General features: G+C 35.8%; 1 protein-coding gene across 3 annotated transcripts in view; it reads right to left on the bottom strand.

Moving 5' to 3' along the window:
* Positions 1–21,385, bottom strand: part of CAMKMT (calmodulin-lysine N-methyltransferase) — a 220,595-nt gene that overhangs the window by 26,987 nt on the left and 172,223 nt on the right. For all 3 annotated transcript variants that reach the window (XR_014581536.1, XM_083828822.1, XM_083828823.1), the window contains exons 4-7: positions 18,288–18,348; positions 15,320–15,374; positions 14,206–14,269; positions 8,947–9,013 (exon numbers count right to left, since the gene is read on the bottom strand). Coding sequence is in view for 2 of the 3 variants with exons in the window: in XM_083828822.1 (XP_083684948.1) it covers positions 8,947–9,013; positions 14,206–14,269; positions 15,320–15,374; positions 18,288–18,348 (247 nt within the window). In the remaining variant the exon portion in view is untranslated. The remainder of the gene's footprint in view (positions 1–8,946; positions 9,014–14,205; positions 14,270–15,319; positions 15,375–18,287; positions 18,349–21,385) is intronic.

The raw sequence follows: 21,385 nt of genomic DNA on the forward strand, positions 1-21,385 counted from the left end.
TTTAATTAGTGACAGAGGTAACGTATATGGCTGTCATTACAACTCCTCTGAAGAGTCTTGCAAGTTCGCCTGCTATCATTTCCCCATTATTATTTTCTCATGAAATTGCTCTTATTTCTCCATCTTCTTCCACCTCCTGCCTTTCTTACCTTCACTGCCTCACTTTGTTCTGTCTTGTTATTCATTACTTCATTCCTTACAGAGTATACCAAGTAGCAAGACACCAAGGTTAAACTTTGAACAAGTACCCAACATCAATCACTCTCCATCTCCTCGCACACTTCTAAACAGTTTGAACGCAATATGTAGAATTACTGAAGGAAAATTCCCACATTTCCAATAATTTTGGAGTAATTTAATTCTTACCTCTTTTTCTTGATCCCTTTGGACATAACCATTAATTCCAATCTGTAATCTAGATTTAGTTTTAACCTTCCTCTATACTTGTAAACCTCAACTCTGTTCAGATTTTGTCAATTCTCTTTGTATAACCTAAAAAGTTTCCTATCTACACACTCAACTTTCACTCTTTAACCATGTCATCATCATTAACATCTTAACATCACAATATTGTTCTGTCTTGAAAAATGCAGTCTTGCCCAATTAATATTTATTCAGTAGGCAAAGATTGTTTTTCTTGCCTATAACCCTGATCTTTTCACCTTTCTCTTTGTACTCCTCCAGGTAAGTTGCAAGCATTTTCTTCCAAACACCACAACAATTCACTTCCCTATTTATTATCTCTCATTCAATATTGAAAGGACAAGTTCCTTTTTTAATGTCAGCCTACATTTTCCACCTAGCTTTTCAAAACAGGACCTTCAATAACTTTCTTCCACTCTGTCATGAACAGACACAAACTTACTCCATTATCCTTGAAACTCCCCTTTAAAATAGTGCCTACAAAAACTGGAAAGAGGTTAGGCTGCTCTTGCGCCTCATCCTTTTTTTGTCTATCGCACTGACTACACAGGTATCCTTGTCATCCTTCCTCATGATATCCATCTCTGGTCTTAGACCACAGATTCTCTAGCAGAAATTGCCTTTTTCCTCTGTGTTCATACAGTGCATGGTACAACAACTCATGGTGAAGCTCCATCACATTAATGTAGTAATATAAATTAAAAACAAACAAACAGAAAGAAAAAGAGAGAAAGAAAGAGAGAAAGAAAGAGAGAGAGAAAAAGAGAGAGAGAGAGAGAGAGAGAAAGAAAGAAAGAAAGAAAGAAAGAAAGAAAGAAAGAAAGAAAGAAAGAAAGAAAGAAAGAAAGAAAGAAAGAAAGAAAGAAAGAAAGAAGAAAGGAAGGAAGGAAGGAAGGAAGGAAGGAAGGAAGGAAGGAAGGAAGGAAGGAAGGAAGGAAGGAAGGAAGGAAGGAAGGAAGGAAGGAAGGAAGGAAGGAAGAAAGAAAGAAAGAAAGAAAGAAAGAAAGAAAGAAAGAAAGAAAGAAAGAAAGAAAGAAAGAAACACACCAAAACCAACAATCTTGGTTTTCCTGCCCAGAAGTTGCCTTTCAAAAGTGGATAACTAAGTTATTTGCTTCCCTTAGTCCTCATTCTAAGAGCACCTCAACTACATATTTTTCTAAAATTCAGACAGGAACATTACAGTTATACGTCATCAAAAATAACAAATGTAACACTCATGCTTCTGCTGCTACTAAAATTTTGGAACATAACAAATACACTGCACCCAAATACAACTGTTACAGAATAAAGTTTTTCGTTTTGTAGACACACCACAAGCCATCATTCAGCACAAGTGTGATTAATTTTTTCAAAGAAGGGAGAATATCTTGCATTAAAAAGTTAACAATAATAATAATAAAAAGGTGTGAATTTGCCTTTTCCTTTCCATCCTCTACATCAACACATTCTAAATCATTCTTTATTTAGGAGTTTTTAGCAAGGGTTATGTGGTGCATTATGCACAAAATGGATGGTTCTCACATTCTAATTCAGACTGATATATTTTATTATGGTATAGTCATTTCAAAAAGCAAGACTGCATAAGCATATGCAGCACAACTATGTATGATGAGTGAATGAAAGCTTTGTAAAAACTGGTTTTGAGTAAAAATATGAAGGAAAAGAAGATGTTTTCTTGCCCTATGGAAAATAGTCCATCCATGAATACATGGAAGATAATCAAGGGAATAAGAAGGAAAAAAAAAGAAAAAAAAAAAAAGATAAAGTGAACCAAGCAGGTCCAGAAGGACTGAATGGGGGAAAAATTAAAAACAGCGGAGGGGATGTCATTCAGAGGTGTTTAGATTCTGAGGGCAAAATAGTCTATTATAATCATCTAAGATTTCAAATTCCTACATCAAGACCAGATATCTTGGTGAATTAATACACATTTCAGAAAGATATCCAACATGATTTAAATACATTCACTGTTTAAGAAACTACCACTTCCTATAGAAAGATGTTCTAATTAACTACCATTCTCTGTCAAATCTCATTTTTTTCAGACTGAATTTGTCGAGCTTCAATTTCTACATCTTGTTAGGTACTTGTAAGCTAGATTAAAGAGTGATCTTCTATTAAAGATTTTTTTTCTCCACGTGAGACTTTCAGATCAAAATCAATTCATTTCTCAACAATCAAGTCATTTCTTTGACAAGTTAAGTAAACAGAGCTCTTTAACTCTCTAATTTCCAAATCCTGATTCACTCATGTCTCTTTCCTGAATCTTTTTAGTTTTCAATATCATGGTTCGTGTTTGAATAACTGCATATTAGCAGAACATTAATGAAATCAGCCAAGATGACACTACAAGCATTATTTTGTCAAAATTAAAAGTTTGTCCCAATTTTCCTATATCTGTGGCAAAGATATCTCCTGTGAAGGAGATAGCTTACTGAAAGTGTGCAAAATGTATTTGATGGTTGCCTATTAAGGTAGAGCCAAGGTAGATAAGGAAGGGTAGACAAAGGTATACTGGTAACAACATGAACCAGGAAACACAATGTAAAGGTTGGCTAAAATTATGGATACACAAAAGGGCATAGGAATGAAATAAATAAATAAATAAATAAATAAATAAAGATTCTAACATCACATGGACATTTTCCTTTAAAGCCCTGAGCAGAAAGACACAAGTTTTCTTATATCAGTGGTCTCCTTCTAGACTTCCTGTCCAGTCCAAGAGGGTATAAGAGGAACAGCTTTACCCAAAGGATGTTTTTAAAGCTAAGAATAGACCAGCATAAAATACAGCCAAAAATTTAACCAAGAACTATTTAAAATAATGTCATGCTATACTTTTGGATAATATCTAGCTTTTCTGTTGCTTTTCTTCCAAACTTACAGAAATTTCACAACAAAGCTTGCTAATTTTTTGCTTTTTTTCTCTTCATATATTTTTACCTGGTCATATAAAGATGAAAGACAAAGCTACAATGTGATTTAAAACAAATTGCAATTTTATTATGTCAACACAGATGGGTGAAATACACAAATAGCAGAGGCTTGGAAGTTGTTGAAAGTCAGCTGGTATTGCCAAACAGTAAAGAAAGTTATGAGAAACATGATATAATACCTGCAAAAGCTGAAGTTGCATACAAATGAAGAAAGGACCATGAACTTGGAAATAATAAATAAATAAATAATAAAGTAAAATAATAAAATTAGGCAGGCTAAGAATGATTGTACTCTTTCTTTCATTATAAATCTTCCTGCCATCTAATAGTCTGGTTTTAGAGTGAGCACTCACAGAGGATGGCACCATTTCAGAGAGGTGAAATTAATTCTTTGTGTGTTCACTGCAGAAGAAACTGAAGACATTTTCACCACAGAACCTTTTCTTGATGGAAAACGTTTTCTGCAAAAAGCAGTCCTGCTTTACAAACCTTCAAGAGTTCTTCAAACAGGTCGAGTATTTAGATAAGGGTGATCTGAGTAGCACAGGCTGCTTTTGATTCCAAAAGGCTATTGGCAAAGACCCTCACCAACAACATTTAAGGAAAGTAGACAGCCATGGGATGAGTCCTGGCATGGCTAAAGAATGGAACAAAAGACAGGGAACAAGGTAGTAGTAAATGGTCTGTTCTCACAGTGGAGGGAGATAATCAATGGAGTTTCCCTGGGACCTGTTTTATTCAACATGTTTACAAGTGATGACCACTGAGGTGGTAAACTTTGCTGTTGCTATGAGGCTATTCAAGACAGTAAGGAAAAGAGCAGCCTGTAAAGAATTGCAGAACGATGAAATTGAGATTTTGGACAATAAAATGGCAGATGAATTCAGTGTGAATAAATGCAAAGAGGAAAGGGGGAAAAATGATCTTTGCTTCATAAAGGAAGTAGAGAAAACTGACCATCGCCATGAAGCTCCTCATGTTATGACAGAGTTTCATGAAACTATTAGCTCAATGCTCAACTGTAGTCAAACAGCAAATCACTGCTAGGCATTTTTAGAAGAGGAACAGAAAGAATAATTATGCCACTACATATATCTCTAATTTGCACATACTTCAAATGCAGTACTGCTCACCCTCATCTGAAAAGGAGTAGAATGAAACTGGAAAAGAAATAGAAAATGGCAAGTATGATCAGAGGTGTTGAATGGCCTCCACCTGAGCTGAATTTTCTGTGACAGGGAGCTACAAATTCACAATGGCCATGAACAGACAGACTGTTTATTTTTTCTTCTCTCACATACATAAAATCATCAAATGAAGATAGCAGGATCCAGGAGTGTTTTCATTCTGACCAAAGGGCAGGAAATTATTCTTCTGGCAGCCTCCTCCTTGCCAGTAGATGTTGTGCGTGCAGGAACATTACATAGGGAGACTGGAAAAGCAGTTCGGAGAAAGGGATTCCTTTAAGGTTTACTAAGCTGACAAACACAACTAGTTCAATAAATAGGTCTCAAAAGGTCTGATTTTAGCAACACATCAATTTGATGAATGAAAACATAGAGGGAGTTTTATTAAAGCTGTCCTATGTTGATGGAACCTGTTACATGATCCACTGAAATCAAGAAGGTTAGAAAGCTAGTTTATCTTAAGTACACTGCAGAAAGGTAAAATATTCACACAGTGGCAGTTACAGAATAAGAGGTAATTAATATAAGAATGGGATCAGGACTATGTAGTAGTGTTCTGTCATTGAGACCTTATCCTACTATTATGCTGAGTGCAATTTAGTCTTTAGAAAGGCTTTTTTTCTTATCAGGCTTAAATCAGGAAGCCTGTAAATTTTTATATTTGTAAGGAACCCCAAAATCTTCAGTAACAGATGATTAGCCATCTGCTAACCTTTAAGGAGCAGGAATTGTCACTTTTGGTCACTTCATTATACTTTCCTGGTATGAGTTCTAATGTTTACTACAAGATCAGCTAAATGTATGATACACTACTACTAATCAATTCAAACAGTGCGTCATGTAATAAGCATTTCTCTCACTGTTGTATGTATTTGCCTACACTCATGTGGAATGTAATCTCTCTGGGGCAGCTCTTAGCAAAACAGTAGAGTTGTTAATGCCTAAAACTTATAGGTCCCATATCAGTAATAAGTACACAAATTTTCTTCTTAACATCTAATCTTCTCAGACAAAAGAACTTGGTGAACAAACTCCTTGTTGGATAAGAATAAAAGAGTCTGATAACATTTAGAACATACTGCAAATCCTTCCTTTTGATAAAGCTTTTCCATTGTGACATTTGTAGCAACAACTATTTTTCAAAATTCTACAACATAAACCTGTACTTCAGGAAGATTTCCACATGAAAAAGGAAGAAAAAGAGCAGAGATTTTATGACTGTTATTCCTAATTTAATTGTTGGTGGATATGTTCAAAATAATGATATAATGCATGTCAAAGTAGAAACAACTGACGGTACAAAGAATGTTATCATAACTTGTATGCTATGTTGTGGTGTAAAATTAAAGTGGTTCAAGAATAACTTCAGAATGTGAAAAAAATAAAATCATCAAACTTATACATGACATTAACAATTCACCTTTCTATGGCAAGTCATTATTAGTAACTTAGTGGCATTACTGTACTTCTTTCCAGTAAGTGTTAGCAAGAAATTCTGAACATACTACTGGAAGCTAAAAATAAATTGAATTGTATAGCCATTGCTGAAGTAAACTGTTTACTAAATATCTATTGTTACATTATAACACACAATATGACAAACTGCCAGTTTGGCTTACATTACTGTACTTTTAAACAATAATCAAGAGTTGGCAGAGATCTAGATAAGTGCTCATTTACTGCATTTTGTATAAATCTAAATAAATAAATGTATGGCAGGTTGTCTTAATCAAACTAGTCTTGGCTGATACCGGATTGCTCCTTTTTGTACCACACATTTTTTGGCATATTTTCCAAGTCTAGATTTGAATGTCTGAAATATCATAAACTGAGTCTCATACAGATAATTTTTACTCCATGTGCAAGAAAAACGGTACAAGATCCCAAAGTGAGATGGAGGTGCAGTGAGAAGGGTCGATTATTTTTTATATGCTATAGTATTATAATTTGCACTGGACACTGTTTAAATGATACATCAGGGTGAGGAACACGTAGAGCATTCTCCAGATTAAATTAATGTTACAGTATGTCACTTAAGTAAATCATTATGTTAATTTGTCTGCAAGCTCTGATCAATGTAAAAAAGAGTCACCTAATATCACTGCAAGCCGTTGTTGCATTCTTCCCTATGAAACATCACATTTTTTTATGCAAACCCCAGGTTTTGGGTTGTAGGTAAAATGAATCAGGGTTACAGTAATATTTCAGATATTACATCAGCCTTTTAACTTTTTACAAGGCCTTTAGAAGCGATCAGATAACTTTGTTACTGTCTTCATCACATCATTACTGAATCTGAAGGACTGATCCATCTATTAGCACTTAACAAATAGCTAACCTAAGCAAAACCTTAATTTTTACATGAGATATCAACTATTAATGTGCATAACATAAAGAAATGCAACCTGATTACGGTCATAACAACACATTTTATAAAAATCTACAATGCTACAATAAACCTGCAAAAGCCTTAAGAATGTAGAACTAAAAATCAAACTAAGTTTTTATTATGAGAACCTTAGGCTTCAATACAGTATTTCACTTTATTTTGTAATTTAATTATTTTTAATGCAAATAAGACCCAAATGCTATTGCATTCAATAAGTTAAACACTTGACATTTTTACTCCTTAAAATGCAATATTTTATGAAGTCTAGATATGTTTATTAATTAGTGATTATTAACACCCAGTAAACAACATCATGTCTTGTAAAAACACAATCTTTCTTCACAGCATGAAGCCAAAATCTATTATTCACTGATTCCATATGCTGAAATACACTCAAATGATCACAAATGACCTTAAGCATTAGATAAATGTAAATGAGGACAGGGTAGAAAATGTGCTTTTGATTGATATCTAAAAGACCAGGTTTGAAGTCTTGACAAGGGATGAAATCTGAAATCTTATACAAAGTAGAGGGCAATTGGAAATCTACAAAATTTAAGCTTCTAGATGGATGCACTGCACAGATCTGAGGTTGCTCACAAGAAGTGTTCAGCACACAGGACCTAAAAGACTTATCCTGGGGCTCATGTGGCCCTTGTCTACTTGGCAGGCAAGTATCAGGATGCACAGATCTCTCTCTAAGTTATATGTACATATGCCCTAATGAAGGCAGAATTTTCCTAGGTGCTTGCTTAAAAGAACTTCTTTATACACTATGGATACATAAGCATAGAATAAATGATGTGAATGATAGCCATTGAAATTGTATTGTTTTAGCCCTCTATGTTAATTAGCTTATTCTGACGGTTTTAGCCCTTTTTCACTTTTATTTTTGTCTCTCTGAGAAGGACTGAGAGCCGTTCTTCTGGAATGAGAATCATTTAAAAAAAAAAAAAAAGTAAGGAGAAGAGGAGAAGGAGGAGGAGGAGGAGGAGGAGGAGGAGGAGGAGGAGGCGGAGGAGAAGGAGAAGGAGAAGGAGAAGGAGAAGGAGATTTAGACACATGTAAGAATGCACTATTTCATCTTCGGTAGCCACCTCTGAGCACATTCGTATTCATAACCATATGCCATAAATATGAAGAGCTGTACAATTTACTTTTTAAATACTACAAAAGATTAACCCATTTCACATTCTTTGCAGTTTCCAGTCTGTATCACACTTGGAGACCAATAAAATTAATACTTAAATAGCTAACTTCAGTAGCATCAATTACAGGGTGTCACAGGAAGGGCTTTGGAGATTATCCGAAACCAAAGTCTCTGGACTTCTACAGTGCTCACCCTCCAAAGCACGCCTTTGGGCTAACTTGGAGACAATGCTCTGGTGCACTTCGAGAAAAACACTGTATGTGCCCCACACTTTAGGACAAAGTTAGAGCAGAGAAGGGGCCCAGCACTGTGCCTGGTTCCCACACTCCCAATTTACCCTCGCACAAGCAACACATGATACTGATTATGCACACAGGATGCCCAAAAGCCTCTTATGAAGGCTCCAACAACATCTGCCCCAGGAACAAGTGATGTCCATTGCCACCCTGAATTCTCAGAGAAATTTAGAAATAAAACCTGCCAGTTATTTACGTACATTTGTTTCAAGCCTCGTATTCAGTAAAATGGGTAATATTGACTCTCAAGCAGCCTAATTTCAATCAGGCACTGAATCACAGTTTGAAGAGAAATTCTGTACATTAAAATAAATAAATTAATTAAAAAGGAGGTTATGTCACCAAGATTAATCATACTTTGGTAGGATAAAAAGCAATTCAAATATATTTTGAATACTTTCTGTCTTGCATCACTTAACTCATGATAGGTACATACTCTTGCTGTATACATACCTGTGTCAGTGTCAGTAATGTCACATATTCACACTTTTGATTACATTTCACATTTACATTAAATAAACAATTTCGTGAGAATACATAAAACACTTTGGTAGAATCTTACCAGCTTGACACTTTCTGAGCCTTAAATATTCCTGCAGTTTGGTTTCTTGCGATGATGTCACTTACATCTGTAGCATATTTGTTAAGAATTATCCATAAAACTAGAGCAGTATTAAAAATCATCAAAAATACTTTTTTACATCATTAATACCTTCATAATATCTTGCATCTATTTCATCTTTAAACTGTGCTAATAGTCACTCTTTTCAAAAGCATAAATTTTGCAACGCTACTCTGGTACATCAGCTGTAAATCTACTCAGCCCCTTGCTCTTGTTGCCTAACTCTATCAACCGTTCTTTTATTAATGTTTCCATTTACAAAATTGCTGGCGCTGTAGATATAGAGGAAGCTGTAAAAGTTTTCCCATATTTTACATACATTTAAAAGTAACTATTATTTACAAATATAAGAATTACTGCCAAGGTAAACAGAAATGTCTTGGCATGCTCACATAACGTGTAGTTTAATTTGTGCCGGTTTCAACTGTATCACTAGATCACAGTGCTGAGGTTTCAGAGGCTTATGGTTTTGAGTTCCAGTCCTGCCACAAGGTATGTACTTTTGTTCCTGGCTCTCTCTGGATGAAATCCAGCACACATTGGGAGCACCTTCACCTGTAGGCAAGGGAGTTTCTAGTCCATTTACTTTCTTGAGAATGGTTTGGAAATGCCATAAAGGACAGTACAAAGTTAGAAATGCCTTTTCTTCACCACAGGCACTGTAGCTGTTCCTCAGCCTCATGTCTCAGCTTCTTTCAGTTTGGAAGATCAGGTCATAGATTTAGGTAGCCACACAGGCAGGCCAAAGTAAGGGCTGTTAGTGAAAAGTTTCAAAGAGAGCTGTGCCCAGTAATCTATACCTGGAAAGAAAACCTTCATAACCAATCATTTCTGGGTAGCCATTGGAAAGAAAGGATGTAGCAAGTAACTAAAGAACTATGAAAACATTAACTGGCATCCGGTGTGAACATGTTTGAACAGTTCACTCTCAGATATCAAAAATTATCATAGAGGGACAAATTTCATAAAGATGACAATGATCATTCATTCTTATTTAAGGTATAGGAAATCTGATGCTAATGAGGAGGATGTTCCTAGGTGCACAGAATATGTCAAATTCTTCTTTGCAAGTGCTCTTCTAAGAAAAACGAACACTAATGTCAGGCTAATTTAAAAAATGACTAATGTATCTTTTTATTTGCCTTGATGAAATCTCATAATGGGCCTTCCTAACACTGTTGACTGTTTAAGATAAGTTATTTTAGAAAAGCCTCTAACCAAACAATGTGAAAGAAAAGACAACTGATATTTTGTGAAGCCAAAGAGTAGAAATGGAATGATAGAGAAGTGGTTTAAACAAATCCCTGTACTTTGGACATGCTTTTAAAATCTTTTCCAAAATATGCATTGGGAAGTAGTAATACATGGCCAATACTTGTGAAGCAGAAAGAAGGCATAGATAATTCCAGGAGCAAATCATGATGAAGCAGAAGAAACTGTGTTGATAAATCAGCTACACTGCACTTAAATTATATAACTGGGCAAAACTATTAATAATTGTTGCAACCACGTTAACACTAGCTTTTTAAAATAATTTATAAGCCCATGTCTTCAGTCATTCTGGCTGAACATGACCTTTCTAACCTGAATTTCCCAGGACTGTTGAAAGATCCAGACACTATATTTTAATGGCCATTATAGTGCACTGCAACCGTGTTTTGTATTATTGATGCTTTCAGACAGCAGTGCAAGTCACTATTGCATGATGTGAAACAGAGCTAAGGCAGAAGGTATACAGCCTCTCTGAAATAGGAGACAATTTTTTAGTAAAAATGAACCGCATCCTTGGATTTGGAACTGTCTGAGTATAGATGCTTCCAGTGTTCTAGAGAAATAGGAGTTGATGTCCATGGTTGAATTTGTTGTAGAAATGGCCTAACCTGGAAAATTTGTATCTGGATGAATATCACCCAAAATTTCAAAGAGGGGTGAATCTGATAATTTTGTGTACATAAATCTTCAATATTTAATGTAAATATCTACATTTTTCTTTTTTAATACTATCTTCATTTAAATGATCATGAAGGAAGTTAAATAAAACACACTAAGTCAACAATAAAGTTTTCAATGAAACAAGACCATCCATCTTTATTTCATTGATTTTGCAACATGAATGATCTGCTAATTGATTAAAATCTGTCTATGATAAGCAAAAGCAGTGCATTAGAATGAAATCTTTTAAGTGGATTAGTAACTTAAAGAATAATATCCACTTAAAAATCCCCATAAACCCCATGCATAAGAGCACTGATTAATATAAAATATAGCTATGTGTTTCACAGTGAAGTGGTTAAAATCACAACAATGATTTTAAATTAACATGTTCATCAATTGTTTTAGCTTGTAATATTTCAATAACATATCCTAATAAACATACTCACAACTTACATAGTCAATACTTCACGTGCCAGTATGAAATGAAGAATAATGTGAAAAATGTCAAAAACTAAAAGAAAAATCAAATCCTCGAAAGCTTGAGACTTCACAAAGCAAGGCTGTTAGTTACGCTCACTGAATAGCGATAACAACAACAAAAACAACAATAATTATGATGATGATGATAATACAAAGGCAGATTCTCAGATGCAATGCACTATTGCCAGGTCGATTTTCAATTACATTTCACTGATGTATTCATTTGTTTCTTAATGTGCTCATCTTGCCCATTAAGAATAATTAGCAGGCTTGCTTGGTGATTTCCTGGCTTCTGACAGTGATTTTTTTCTTTTTTGTTGACAACCACTTTTACTTTTTGGAAAGTAATTTTTGGATATTATAGTATGACTGGCATATAATTTAAGCTTCCTAAGAAATTTAAAGGGAAGATGTAAACAGTAATTTTTAAACAAGATTATTTTAATGTATAATACCTACATAAAAAGCACAATACTAAGCATTCACTGTTCCTGAAAAGCAGAATCTAGACAAGAAAACAGTATTTTATCCCACAGTAATTTAATTTGGCACACTAAACAATTAAAAAATATCACCAGCAATAACAAAAATTAGCAGAAATGCATCATGTGTAGTGTGTGCCACTTGAAGCCAATTACACTAAAAATTCTTACTGATTTCTGTGAGTCTGATGTGACTGAAACAGACCTAAATTTAGTCTAAACTTCTGTTCTAGCTGGTCACTATACAAAAGAATGCAAAAGAAAATTACCATTAAACAGATCATAAAATTACTACTGAAGTCCATGAAACACATAAAATGCAACATAAATTTTATTATGTGTGCTTTTAAGAATACATTCCACCTACACTGTAAAGTTCTTAGTCTGCTGCACTTTGGCACCCTGCTAATATTAAGCCCATTGTAAAATCCAACACAATAAAAGCACTTTGAATGCTGAGCCTTCAGAGCACCAAATGTTAAAAAAGAAAAATAAATTCCTGTTAGAGCCTTCCACCAATCACTGCTCTGAAGGGGATTCACTGAGTGAATACAGATGAAGACTTCTTGCAAGACTTTCAGAAATAAAAAATATTTTACAACATATTGTGGAAAACTAAGGTGTGCTAATTAGAATATATTAACGTATCTTTCTCAGAAATTAAAGCACTTTAGTTTAATTCCAAAGACTGGCTGAATATTTATAGTGTTCACTGATTTTCTTTACCATGGAAGACATCTAAATCACAAAAAAAGTTCAGGTATGTTTGTGGAATCTGCTATGCAAGGTATGTGCAGACTTGATGATTACTGAGCTTACCTGAAGCTTTCTGTGGGTAAAATAACCTTTTGTTAAATAACTATGCTTTCATAAAACATCTGTTTGTTTTGTTAAGCTAGTTTTGAAACACTTTTCTTCTCCTACATTTTTTATCTTCATAACGACATATAAGAAAGACAGGGAGAGGAGATGCTGTATAAAATGCACAGAATAATCAGTACTTCCTCCTCGGCCCATGAGCATAATCAGCTATATTTTAGCAAAATAGGAATCCTTGGAACACAGCTAAGAACTTGTATTTTCACGAAAAAGGAAACTTTGATTAGGTTTCCTTCAAGATTTAAAAGATATGATTGGCTATTTTTTTCCATGAACTTGTGAAAGTGTAAGCAATTATAGTTGTCTGTGTTACCTCTGAGTGTTTGGAGGTAGTAGCAAACATAATAATGCACCATTTCACTGTTATGTCTCCTGACTTAACAGTCATAAGCAATTGCCATTTTCCTAATCCACAACATTGTTTAACATATTTTTTTCATTATGTTAGCCTTCAAGTACATAAAAAAACTCAAATCTAAACAATTTTGATGATGGTGGGGCCAAAACCTGAAAAAATAGGCTGGCTTAACATGCAAATGGAAATATTACCGAGAACAAAAGCAAATAGATATCTTCCATTTTTTTCCTCTCAATTTCTAAGGGCTATTAATACTCTCTCTATATATCTGTTCTTGTTCTGTGCTGATATTTACTGTGGCCACAAATTATGCTCACTCCTTCTCTCACTTAGCCAAAGTACAGTTCAATTTTCTGAACTATGTGTTCATACTAGGAGGGCATAATAGCAATTTATTCTAATAAAATAATGTAAGAAATATAGTAAAATACTTTTTACAAGGGACAGAGGAGTTTTGTAATCTTCCTTTCATTGAAAGAAATAATGATAAATTGATAATTGTTTAAGCACACTAAATGGATAATTGGTAGGCAGTTATAACTTTGTAGCAATAATGAAACTACGCATTTCAAAATACACTATGACAATATACAAATACTATGCATTTTTAAGAGGTGAATATCTGAAAGAAAAAAAAGAAAGAAAGAAAGAAAGAAAGAAAGAAAGAAAGAAAGAAAGAAAGAAAGAAAGAAACCACACCCACAAACCTAGTTTCTTTTGCAAAATGACTATGGGAAGGGGAGCTAATGATTGGATTCACTGCTATACCTCCTGTAACGTGCAGCTTACACACAAGGAATCTTTCAGCACTCAACCATAAGGCAAATATTTACTACTGTACTTGCTCTATACCGACATGTATATTTTTAATTAAAGAAGAAAATGTGAAATTTATTATGGGGGAAGCTGCAGCTCTGTTCAAGATATTTTGCATCTATTTTTTAATTACTTATGTGGGGACTTTTTCTTAATATACCCCATGCCGTCTGTCTTTATATCGATTGTTACTCAGCTAGTAAAAAGGAACGAACACAACAAACCAGTTTTCTATCTGAATAAGGATACTTTTGATGGCCTTTTCATTTCCATCAGTTAACAGAACTTCTTTGACATCTGCAGAAATAGCAACCTGAAAAAAAGAGCACAGCAAACAATGAGCAAATATGCTTGTCTGTGTGGAAGTGAAGACAGGAGTGACAAGCCTTCAGTATCATGCTTCCTCACCTATTTCTCTGTAACAATCTTCAATCTTTTTTCATTTTATGTCTGCATTATTTTAATCATTCAATCAAATCAGTCAATACTTTTATCATTCCATTTGCGGGAGCCTCTATCTTGCTATCATTCTGTTCCGTAATTGCATTGTGACAGCGGATGATGGTATTCTGAGAGGCTTTCATTTGCGGGCTTCTGTTTATCTAGTAGAGCCATCATACAAGGCTGTCACTCTGCCTTTCAGCTTGCTTCTGTCTGACTGCCTGATGCCCTTCATATAACTTTGCATTGCAGGCAGATGGCTTTGTAAGGGTAATTTTTTTGTGAGCTTTGACATGCTCGCACATTGGGCTGTAACCTCGACACATTGTATAAGAGCGACAGGTTTGTCAAATGCCAATCAGTGTAACAATATGCTTTTATTTGTAGAGACATAAAAACTTGTCTAATGCACTGCACTGCTACATAATATCTCCTGAATACATGACTCAGAACCCAGAGAATGGTGAACGACTCTCCTGAATGGCCAATCTAATTCAAAAGAATCTAATTACCGAGAGCTCTGGATCATGTTTGTTGGTGTAATAATGCAGGCAAAACATTAGCAGCTATATCATGGTGCTCCAACTGTGATTCGCCAGGCTATTCCTGTATCTTAGCAAATGGGACTATAATCTGAAAAAAAAAATGCTTCAGCTATGGCAATGAAAGACAGACCATACGTGGCCTGGAATGTCACAACAAGAGATATTGACTACACGGAGGTAAAATGTTTCTGCTCATCGAGGCAACCATAAAATCAATATGATACGAAAGCAAGTCAATCTAGAAGGTCTCTCAAGACTCTGCAGCTTGACTGCAGCTGAGGCTGTTGACAGTTCTCTGACCCAGCAGTTGGAGGCACTGGAACATTTTTCCTTTTGTTTCTTCCTCTGAATGGGGTTGGAATTGAGAAAAGACCTACCATGAGCCCAGCCAAGCATGTCATGCCACCCCCTAGCTCACACACAGCAAGGTCCCTGAAAGAGAGAAAGGAAATGGTAGAACCCATACAAATTAGATGAAAATGGTCAGAGAGACATATATGTTACAAGAACAAATTGCCATCTGCAGTAAGAACGGAGCTACCAGGAAGTTGTAGAGACATGACTAGGCTACCTCATGTCGTTTTGCGTTTTAAAAATAATTATGAAATAGAAAAGTCACAAAGCAGGCAAATCAGTGGGGGTTCCCTCATTAGTGTTCAGTGCAACATTACCACCGCTGAGCTGAAAAATCTGAGAAGGTTCCCTTTTTTCCCTTGTCAATGGCTCTGTCTTTTAGAACTAAACTAGCTAGAGTAGCGAAAGATAATTGTTAGGAAAGGATAACAATGTTAATCCACATTCATTCTTGCAAAAACAGTTAGGGAAGTAAATGGAGAAATTAATATTATTTATATATCACTCTATATAGTTATGCCTGAAAGCCTTTTGGTATTAAAAAAAAGAGAAATTCTAAAACACACCATATACCAGAAAACAATTACCCACGAAGAAATCCGATCCTTCAATTAGCACTTAAAACTGCAAGTGACCTACAAACAATACTGTTATGAGCAATGATGGGAACTGCAAACAGTTAAGCCACAGAAAACTAAATGAAGTTAGTGTCAAGAGTCTAAGCTGAGCCCAAGCGTAGGGTTGAATACCTGGTCTAAAAGGTTGCTTTTAGCTCAGACCGCAGAGCGCGGTTATTAAGACGTGCAAGTGAAATATAATTTGGTGCAGAGAGCGTGCCGGATGGGGGCTTGCAGGGGGAGCCATAAAGAATGTTCTCCACAGCCACCGCCTGCCCCGGGAGGGGAGGAGGGAGGGATGCTGACCGAGCGCCGAAACCACGTGAAGCAGCATTTAGGGCAAGGCAGAGCCTCAGTTCAGGAGCACAGCGGCTTTAGAGCTAAATCTATGGCAACTGGTACAGCTGCCAGAAGCATTTCCATTGAAGTATTTTTGACAGGCAGAAAGTGGAATTTCAGCTAAGCAGATTTTTTGGTGCACCTTTTCTTCTGACCTAAAACACCGATGTTTTTAAACCTACTTTTGTGCGAAAGTATTATTTCACCACTTACCCTACACTGGGCATCTCAGATGCCATCTCAGTGTGCATATACAGATGTTGATATTTTGTTCACTGAGGCCACTGGGCTAGGCTGTATGACAATATACTAATGCTCACTGTCTGGATAGTATACATTTATTTTCCTAAGACTCTGCAAATTTCCTTTACAAAAAGTCTATTTGTCCTGTTTAATGGAAATGGGGAGAAGGTAGTTTGGAGGTAGTTTGGAAGCTTTATCTAAACCCAATGAGAATTAAAAATAGATTGTGGGAAATCTGCAGCTTGTGGTTTATATAGAATGATTCTAAGTTTCTCCTCACATAAATTTTGATTTTTCCTAACCATACTTTATGCATTTTTTATTTACATACATAAAGTTATGTTACAGGATTTAGGAGGCACTTGTCATATTTATCAAAATAAACGCAGAAAGTATCCAGTGTGGGATTTTTGGTGCATTTTGAACGAAATCTATATGTATGTAATATATGTATGACTGTATGTATATATATATATATACACACACACGCATATTTACATATATAAATAACTTATTCTAATGCAAAGTTCCTATGTTGCCAATTTGTAGTGACATTTACCAATGAGAATTAAAATAAGAAACTTTGCTCTGGGTGTGCTGTTGAGAGGGCAGAATCCTGAGGACTCAGGAGGTGAAACTGCCCATTTCCTCCACGGAAGTTTGACTGATCACTGTCTCTGAGTAACCAGGTTTGGATACCCAAACACACTTTAGTGACCACCACCAGGAGTTTTGCTGCGAGGAGCCTCTGAAGGCAAGTAGAGTGTATAAGCAGCTATGTGTGCCGGGATGCTAAAGTGCTACAGGGATATTTAATATAGCAGCAAAGAGGTGCCTTAGCTGCCTCTTCTGATGGGGTGTGCTTCATTCATGTGGCTGCTGGAGCAGAAATAAGGCTGTATAGACCAGGGCATGCTTTAGTGCTAAGCCTTTGGATTCAGATAGGAGTCAGCAAGCTGCAGGAATTGTCTCAGGTTTGGTGTGAGGGGCACCAGTTTACAGACTGAAGCTCCTTGGTCTTCCTTATTCTCCCAACACCATATGTACACAGAGAGAGAGATTTTTTATACTCCAGGGTGGTTTACTTGGTATTAGCCCTGTAGCCTTGCTCAGAACACAATTTATACCTGCAAATGCAGTGTTGCTACAGCTTTTCTTATGACCCATTCATCCACCTGGACAATGAAACTTCAAGGATTTCCAAGCACAAGGCTCTGTATACTCAAGGGGGAGGAGACAGGATGCAGGGATAGATTTTATCTTTCAGCATTCCTATTGGATGCTTGATACCTGTCTTCTATGAGTTTGGAAAATATGTGGGGAAAAAAAACAAAAACACAACAAACACATACAAGTGCAGTATGTCTCAATATGCTTCATAAAGCTTAAATATAGGTGCAAATTCCTCCATCACTGTATGCAGGGATTATTATGTACTCTATTAGGCAATACTTTTCTTCCTTTTGCAACAGATGTTAGTTTAAAGAATGTCTTTTATTTTTCCTGACCTTCACAATCAGTACTGATCGATTGGAGCTTCACTTTTGTTTCCCAAAAATCAAAGTGAAATAAAACGCCTTGAGTGGAAATCAAAAGTCTTTGACATATAGCAGAAAGCTTGCTGTGCAATATTAGTACCCAAAGGCAGCTCAGAATTCTTTGTTAAGAGCAACATGCTTTCACCTTGAACATTTTAAATTTAATCTGAAGGTTTAAATCATAGCAATCTTTACCATGCAGATACAATAAAACTAATAGATTGGAAAATATCTTTTTATGTTCAACTCTGTACCTGAATATTTCATTGTGCTTTAGGCAGTAGTAAGCCAGTACTTCTTCAGCTGGCCAGAGACCTATAAGAAAAAAAATATTCACATTCTTAGAACAGATTTATTTTTTTTTTTGGTCTAAAATATTTTTGAATATGCGTTATCATTTGCAGACCTCAGCCAACTGTTTCATTTTTAAAACTTGCCACAATACCATGGAATAAAGAAACAAATATGACTTTTAATGGCAGATTTCTGATTCTAAGCTTTGGAGCTGAATATTTCATAGATTTCATCCTGGTACACCCATGCACATAAGCATGCACATATGCATATATATACTATTGTCAAGACTTTAAGCGTTACACATAATTTAATTCTAAAAAACCTCTGACATCAGAGCATCCACATGAACATCAATCTGTCTTCTTCAGGCCAGATTCAAGGTCCACCTTGCCTTGCAGCCTGTCTCTAACAGTGGAAAAGAGCCCCCTCCTTTTTCACTTGTTGACTTCTGAAGTCATTTCATTTCTTCCCTGTTCCTTTTTATTTAGCTCCTTTTCTCAGGAGGCCTCTTAGCTTTTGTTAGGTCAGCTATCACTCTGACCCTAAGGAGCACTGATCAGCGGCACATGCTAAGGATGAGAACATGATGAAGGCAATAACACAGCATAATTTCTAGTCATCTCTCCTCTCCTCCTCAGCAGCTTCTCAAGCTACAACTCATAAATTCTTTTTTAATGTCACCAAAGTATTTTCTGTTTGTTCTTTGGACTTAAGCAAACTTTTATAGATACAACGTCCTGTGGCAGAAATCACCACAGTTTTACTGTGCTGTATAAAGAAGCATCTCCTCTCTCTTGTTTTATACTTGCCTCTCTGTCATTTCCATTTGAGACTCCAGTTCTCATATGGGAACAGACAGAGCAATCATGCTTTTTTCACCTATTCCATATTATCCATGACTTTAAGAACTTCCATCATAAAACTTATGCTTGTCATTGCCAACCTTGGCAAATATTTTGAGGCATCCTTGCAAATTTACATCTTCAATAACATTTACTCATGAAACTCACTGCCACATCAGACCAGTTTCCCACCCAACTTGAAAAACCTAACTGAAGCACTGCAGCCCATGGAGAGGGCAGTGCAGTCCTGCAGGGCTCAAATGCCCTCCTGCAGGCATCTGTCCCCATCGCTGGAGGAGCCTGGGGAAAAGACACTCGTATTCAGGCACTTGAGATAGGTTCCCAAAGTTAAGGGAGGATGAATCAAAGGCATATGCAGCAAAATTACAGTTGTATGTGTGTTCCATCTGTTGTTGCTTAGCAATGAAAAAACATGTGTACGTGTCTACCCACAGGTCAAAACTAGGGTTAGCTTCCCCCCATCATACATAGCATTATAAGCAATATGACAGAAGCCTGACTTAATATTATAAACTGTAGACACTTCAGTGGTTTCAGTAAACTTAAAAACAGACATTTGGGAGCATCCTTTAGATGTTTCTGGACAGGTAAATTGAATTCCATGCAGTTTAGTATCTTTAGACCATTTTTTATAATTGTTTCTTCTCCAGAGACTTTAAAAATGTTGTATCATATTTAATAGAAGCAGAATTTGGGGAGAAAAACTGTCTTTTTTTTAAATCACTTACAGCCTGATTGTAACCCTTAAATATGTAATTCTTCCTGTCCATCTAGTAAGTACTCTGAACAACCCTTACTCACAGTGATGAATGATGAAAATTTATGAATATGTTGTCTGCATGCAGGTGAAGCAAAAGCCTAGAAAGGATTTGGCCAAAACTTTGCATATAACTTTTGTATGACAAAGATCTTAAAGGTAAAAACAAAAACAAATGAACAAACAAAACAATAATAATAATAAAAAACAACAGATTGATGATTCTTACATATGACAAAACCACTAAAGCACTACTGTTATTTGTCCCGTTCACTCCCATTTAGGTTGATGAGGTTTTTGCAAATGTGCTATTTTGTTCAGATTGCTAAGGGTTAAAATAAAATATTCACACACGATTACCCATTCTTCAGTGAAACATACACTAAGAATTGTACAGGATTTTCCATCTCCCTTTTGAGTATTTCAAGGCTTTTGAGCACTGAAATATGTTAAAATGACAGATTTTGCAATAAGTATAATAACTGTTTAAATATTTTTGTGTATGATATAAAGAATGTTTCAGTTTGCAGTGACTGGTGTATACTCAAGCAATAAAAGTGTTGTGTTTTTTTTTTAATATTTACTAAAGACATGGTTAATTTAATACCATTTATAATACTTCACATCTCACATTACACACACACACACATTTAAAAAAAATCACTAAAAAATGAAACTTTTATAGCAAACTTCTAGCCTGAGTAGATTTTAAAAACACTTGCCAATTGCAGCAAAATCCTTCAACATCTGAGTTTTCAGTACCCACAGCCAAATGTCTCTCACTTTTCTATGGTTATTATTGAAAGGACACTTTGAATGGTACCGCTAAATCTTTTATGAGGGGTCACTGTTCTTACCCCTGCTACCATTAAAATGTTGATACCAGCTGAAACTGCAGGTATATCGGATAGCTCCGTGCTGAGAGATGGGTAGAGCACCTTTGGAAAGACAAGGCTTTTCTTTAGGCAGATGCTGGTGACGTACATGACTCTTCTCCCCTCTCCATAGGAAAGAAGGTATCACCTCTGCTATGATACGAGTGGCTGGCAGCTAAAGAAGCAGGAGTCAGAAGGTCTTTCACAAGCACAGATCTCAAGTGGGGAAGCACACAGAGCTTACAGCTAAGCCAAGATGCCAGCAGCAAGAATACCTGTGTTAATTTTAGTAAAAGGAAAAGCTTCTCTTGCTTGAACAGGTAGGTAAGCCTCTTTGCCTTCAAAACAGGGATAAGCTTAAAGATGCATGTGGAGGAGTTTGCATGCTGTCCTCTTCCCCTGCACTCTGACCTACATTTTACCAACACAATGACCTACATTTTGAAGTATAAGATAGTTCTGCTTCTGTTGAAAAATGCTCAGCTCTCATGCAGAAATGCAGCAATTTCTATGAGTTAACAACTACTGCGAAGTTTTAAAAGCATAATTTATTTTCTGCA

The sequence above is a fragment of the Anser anser genome (assembly GCF_964211835.1).
Source record: "Anser anser genome assembly, chromosome: 3".
Classification (NCBI taxonomy): Eukaryota; Metazoa; Chordata; class Aves; order Anseriformes; family Anatidae; genus Anser; species Anser anser.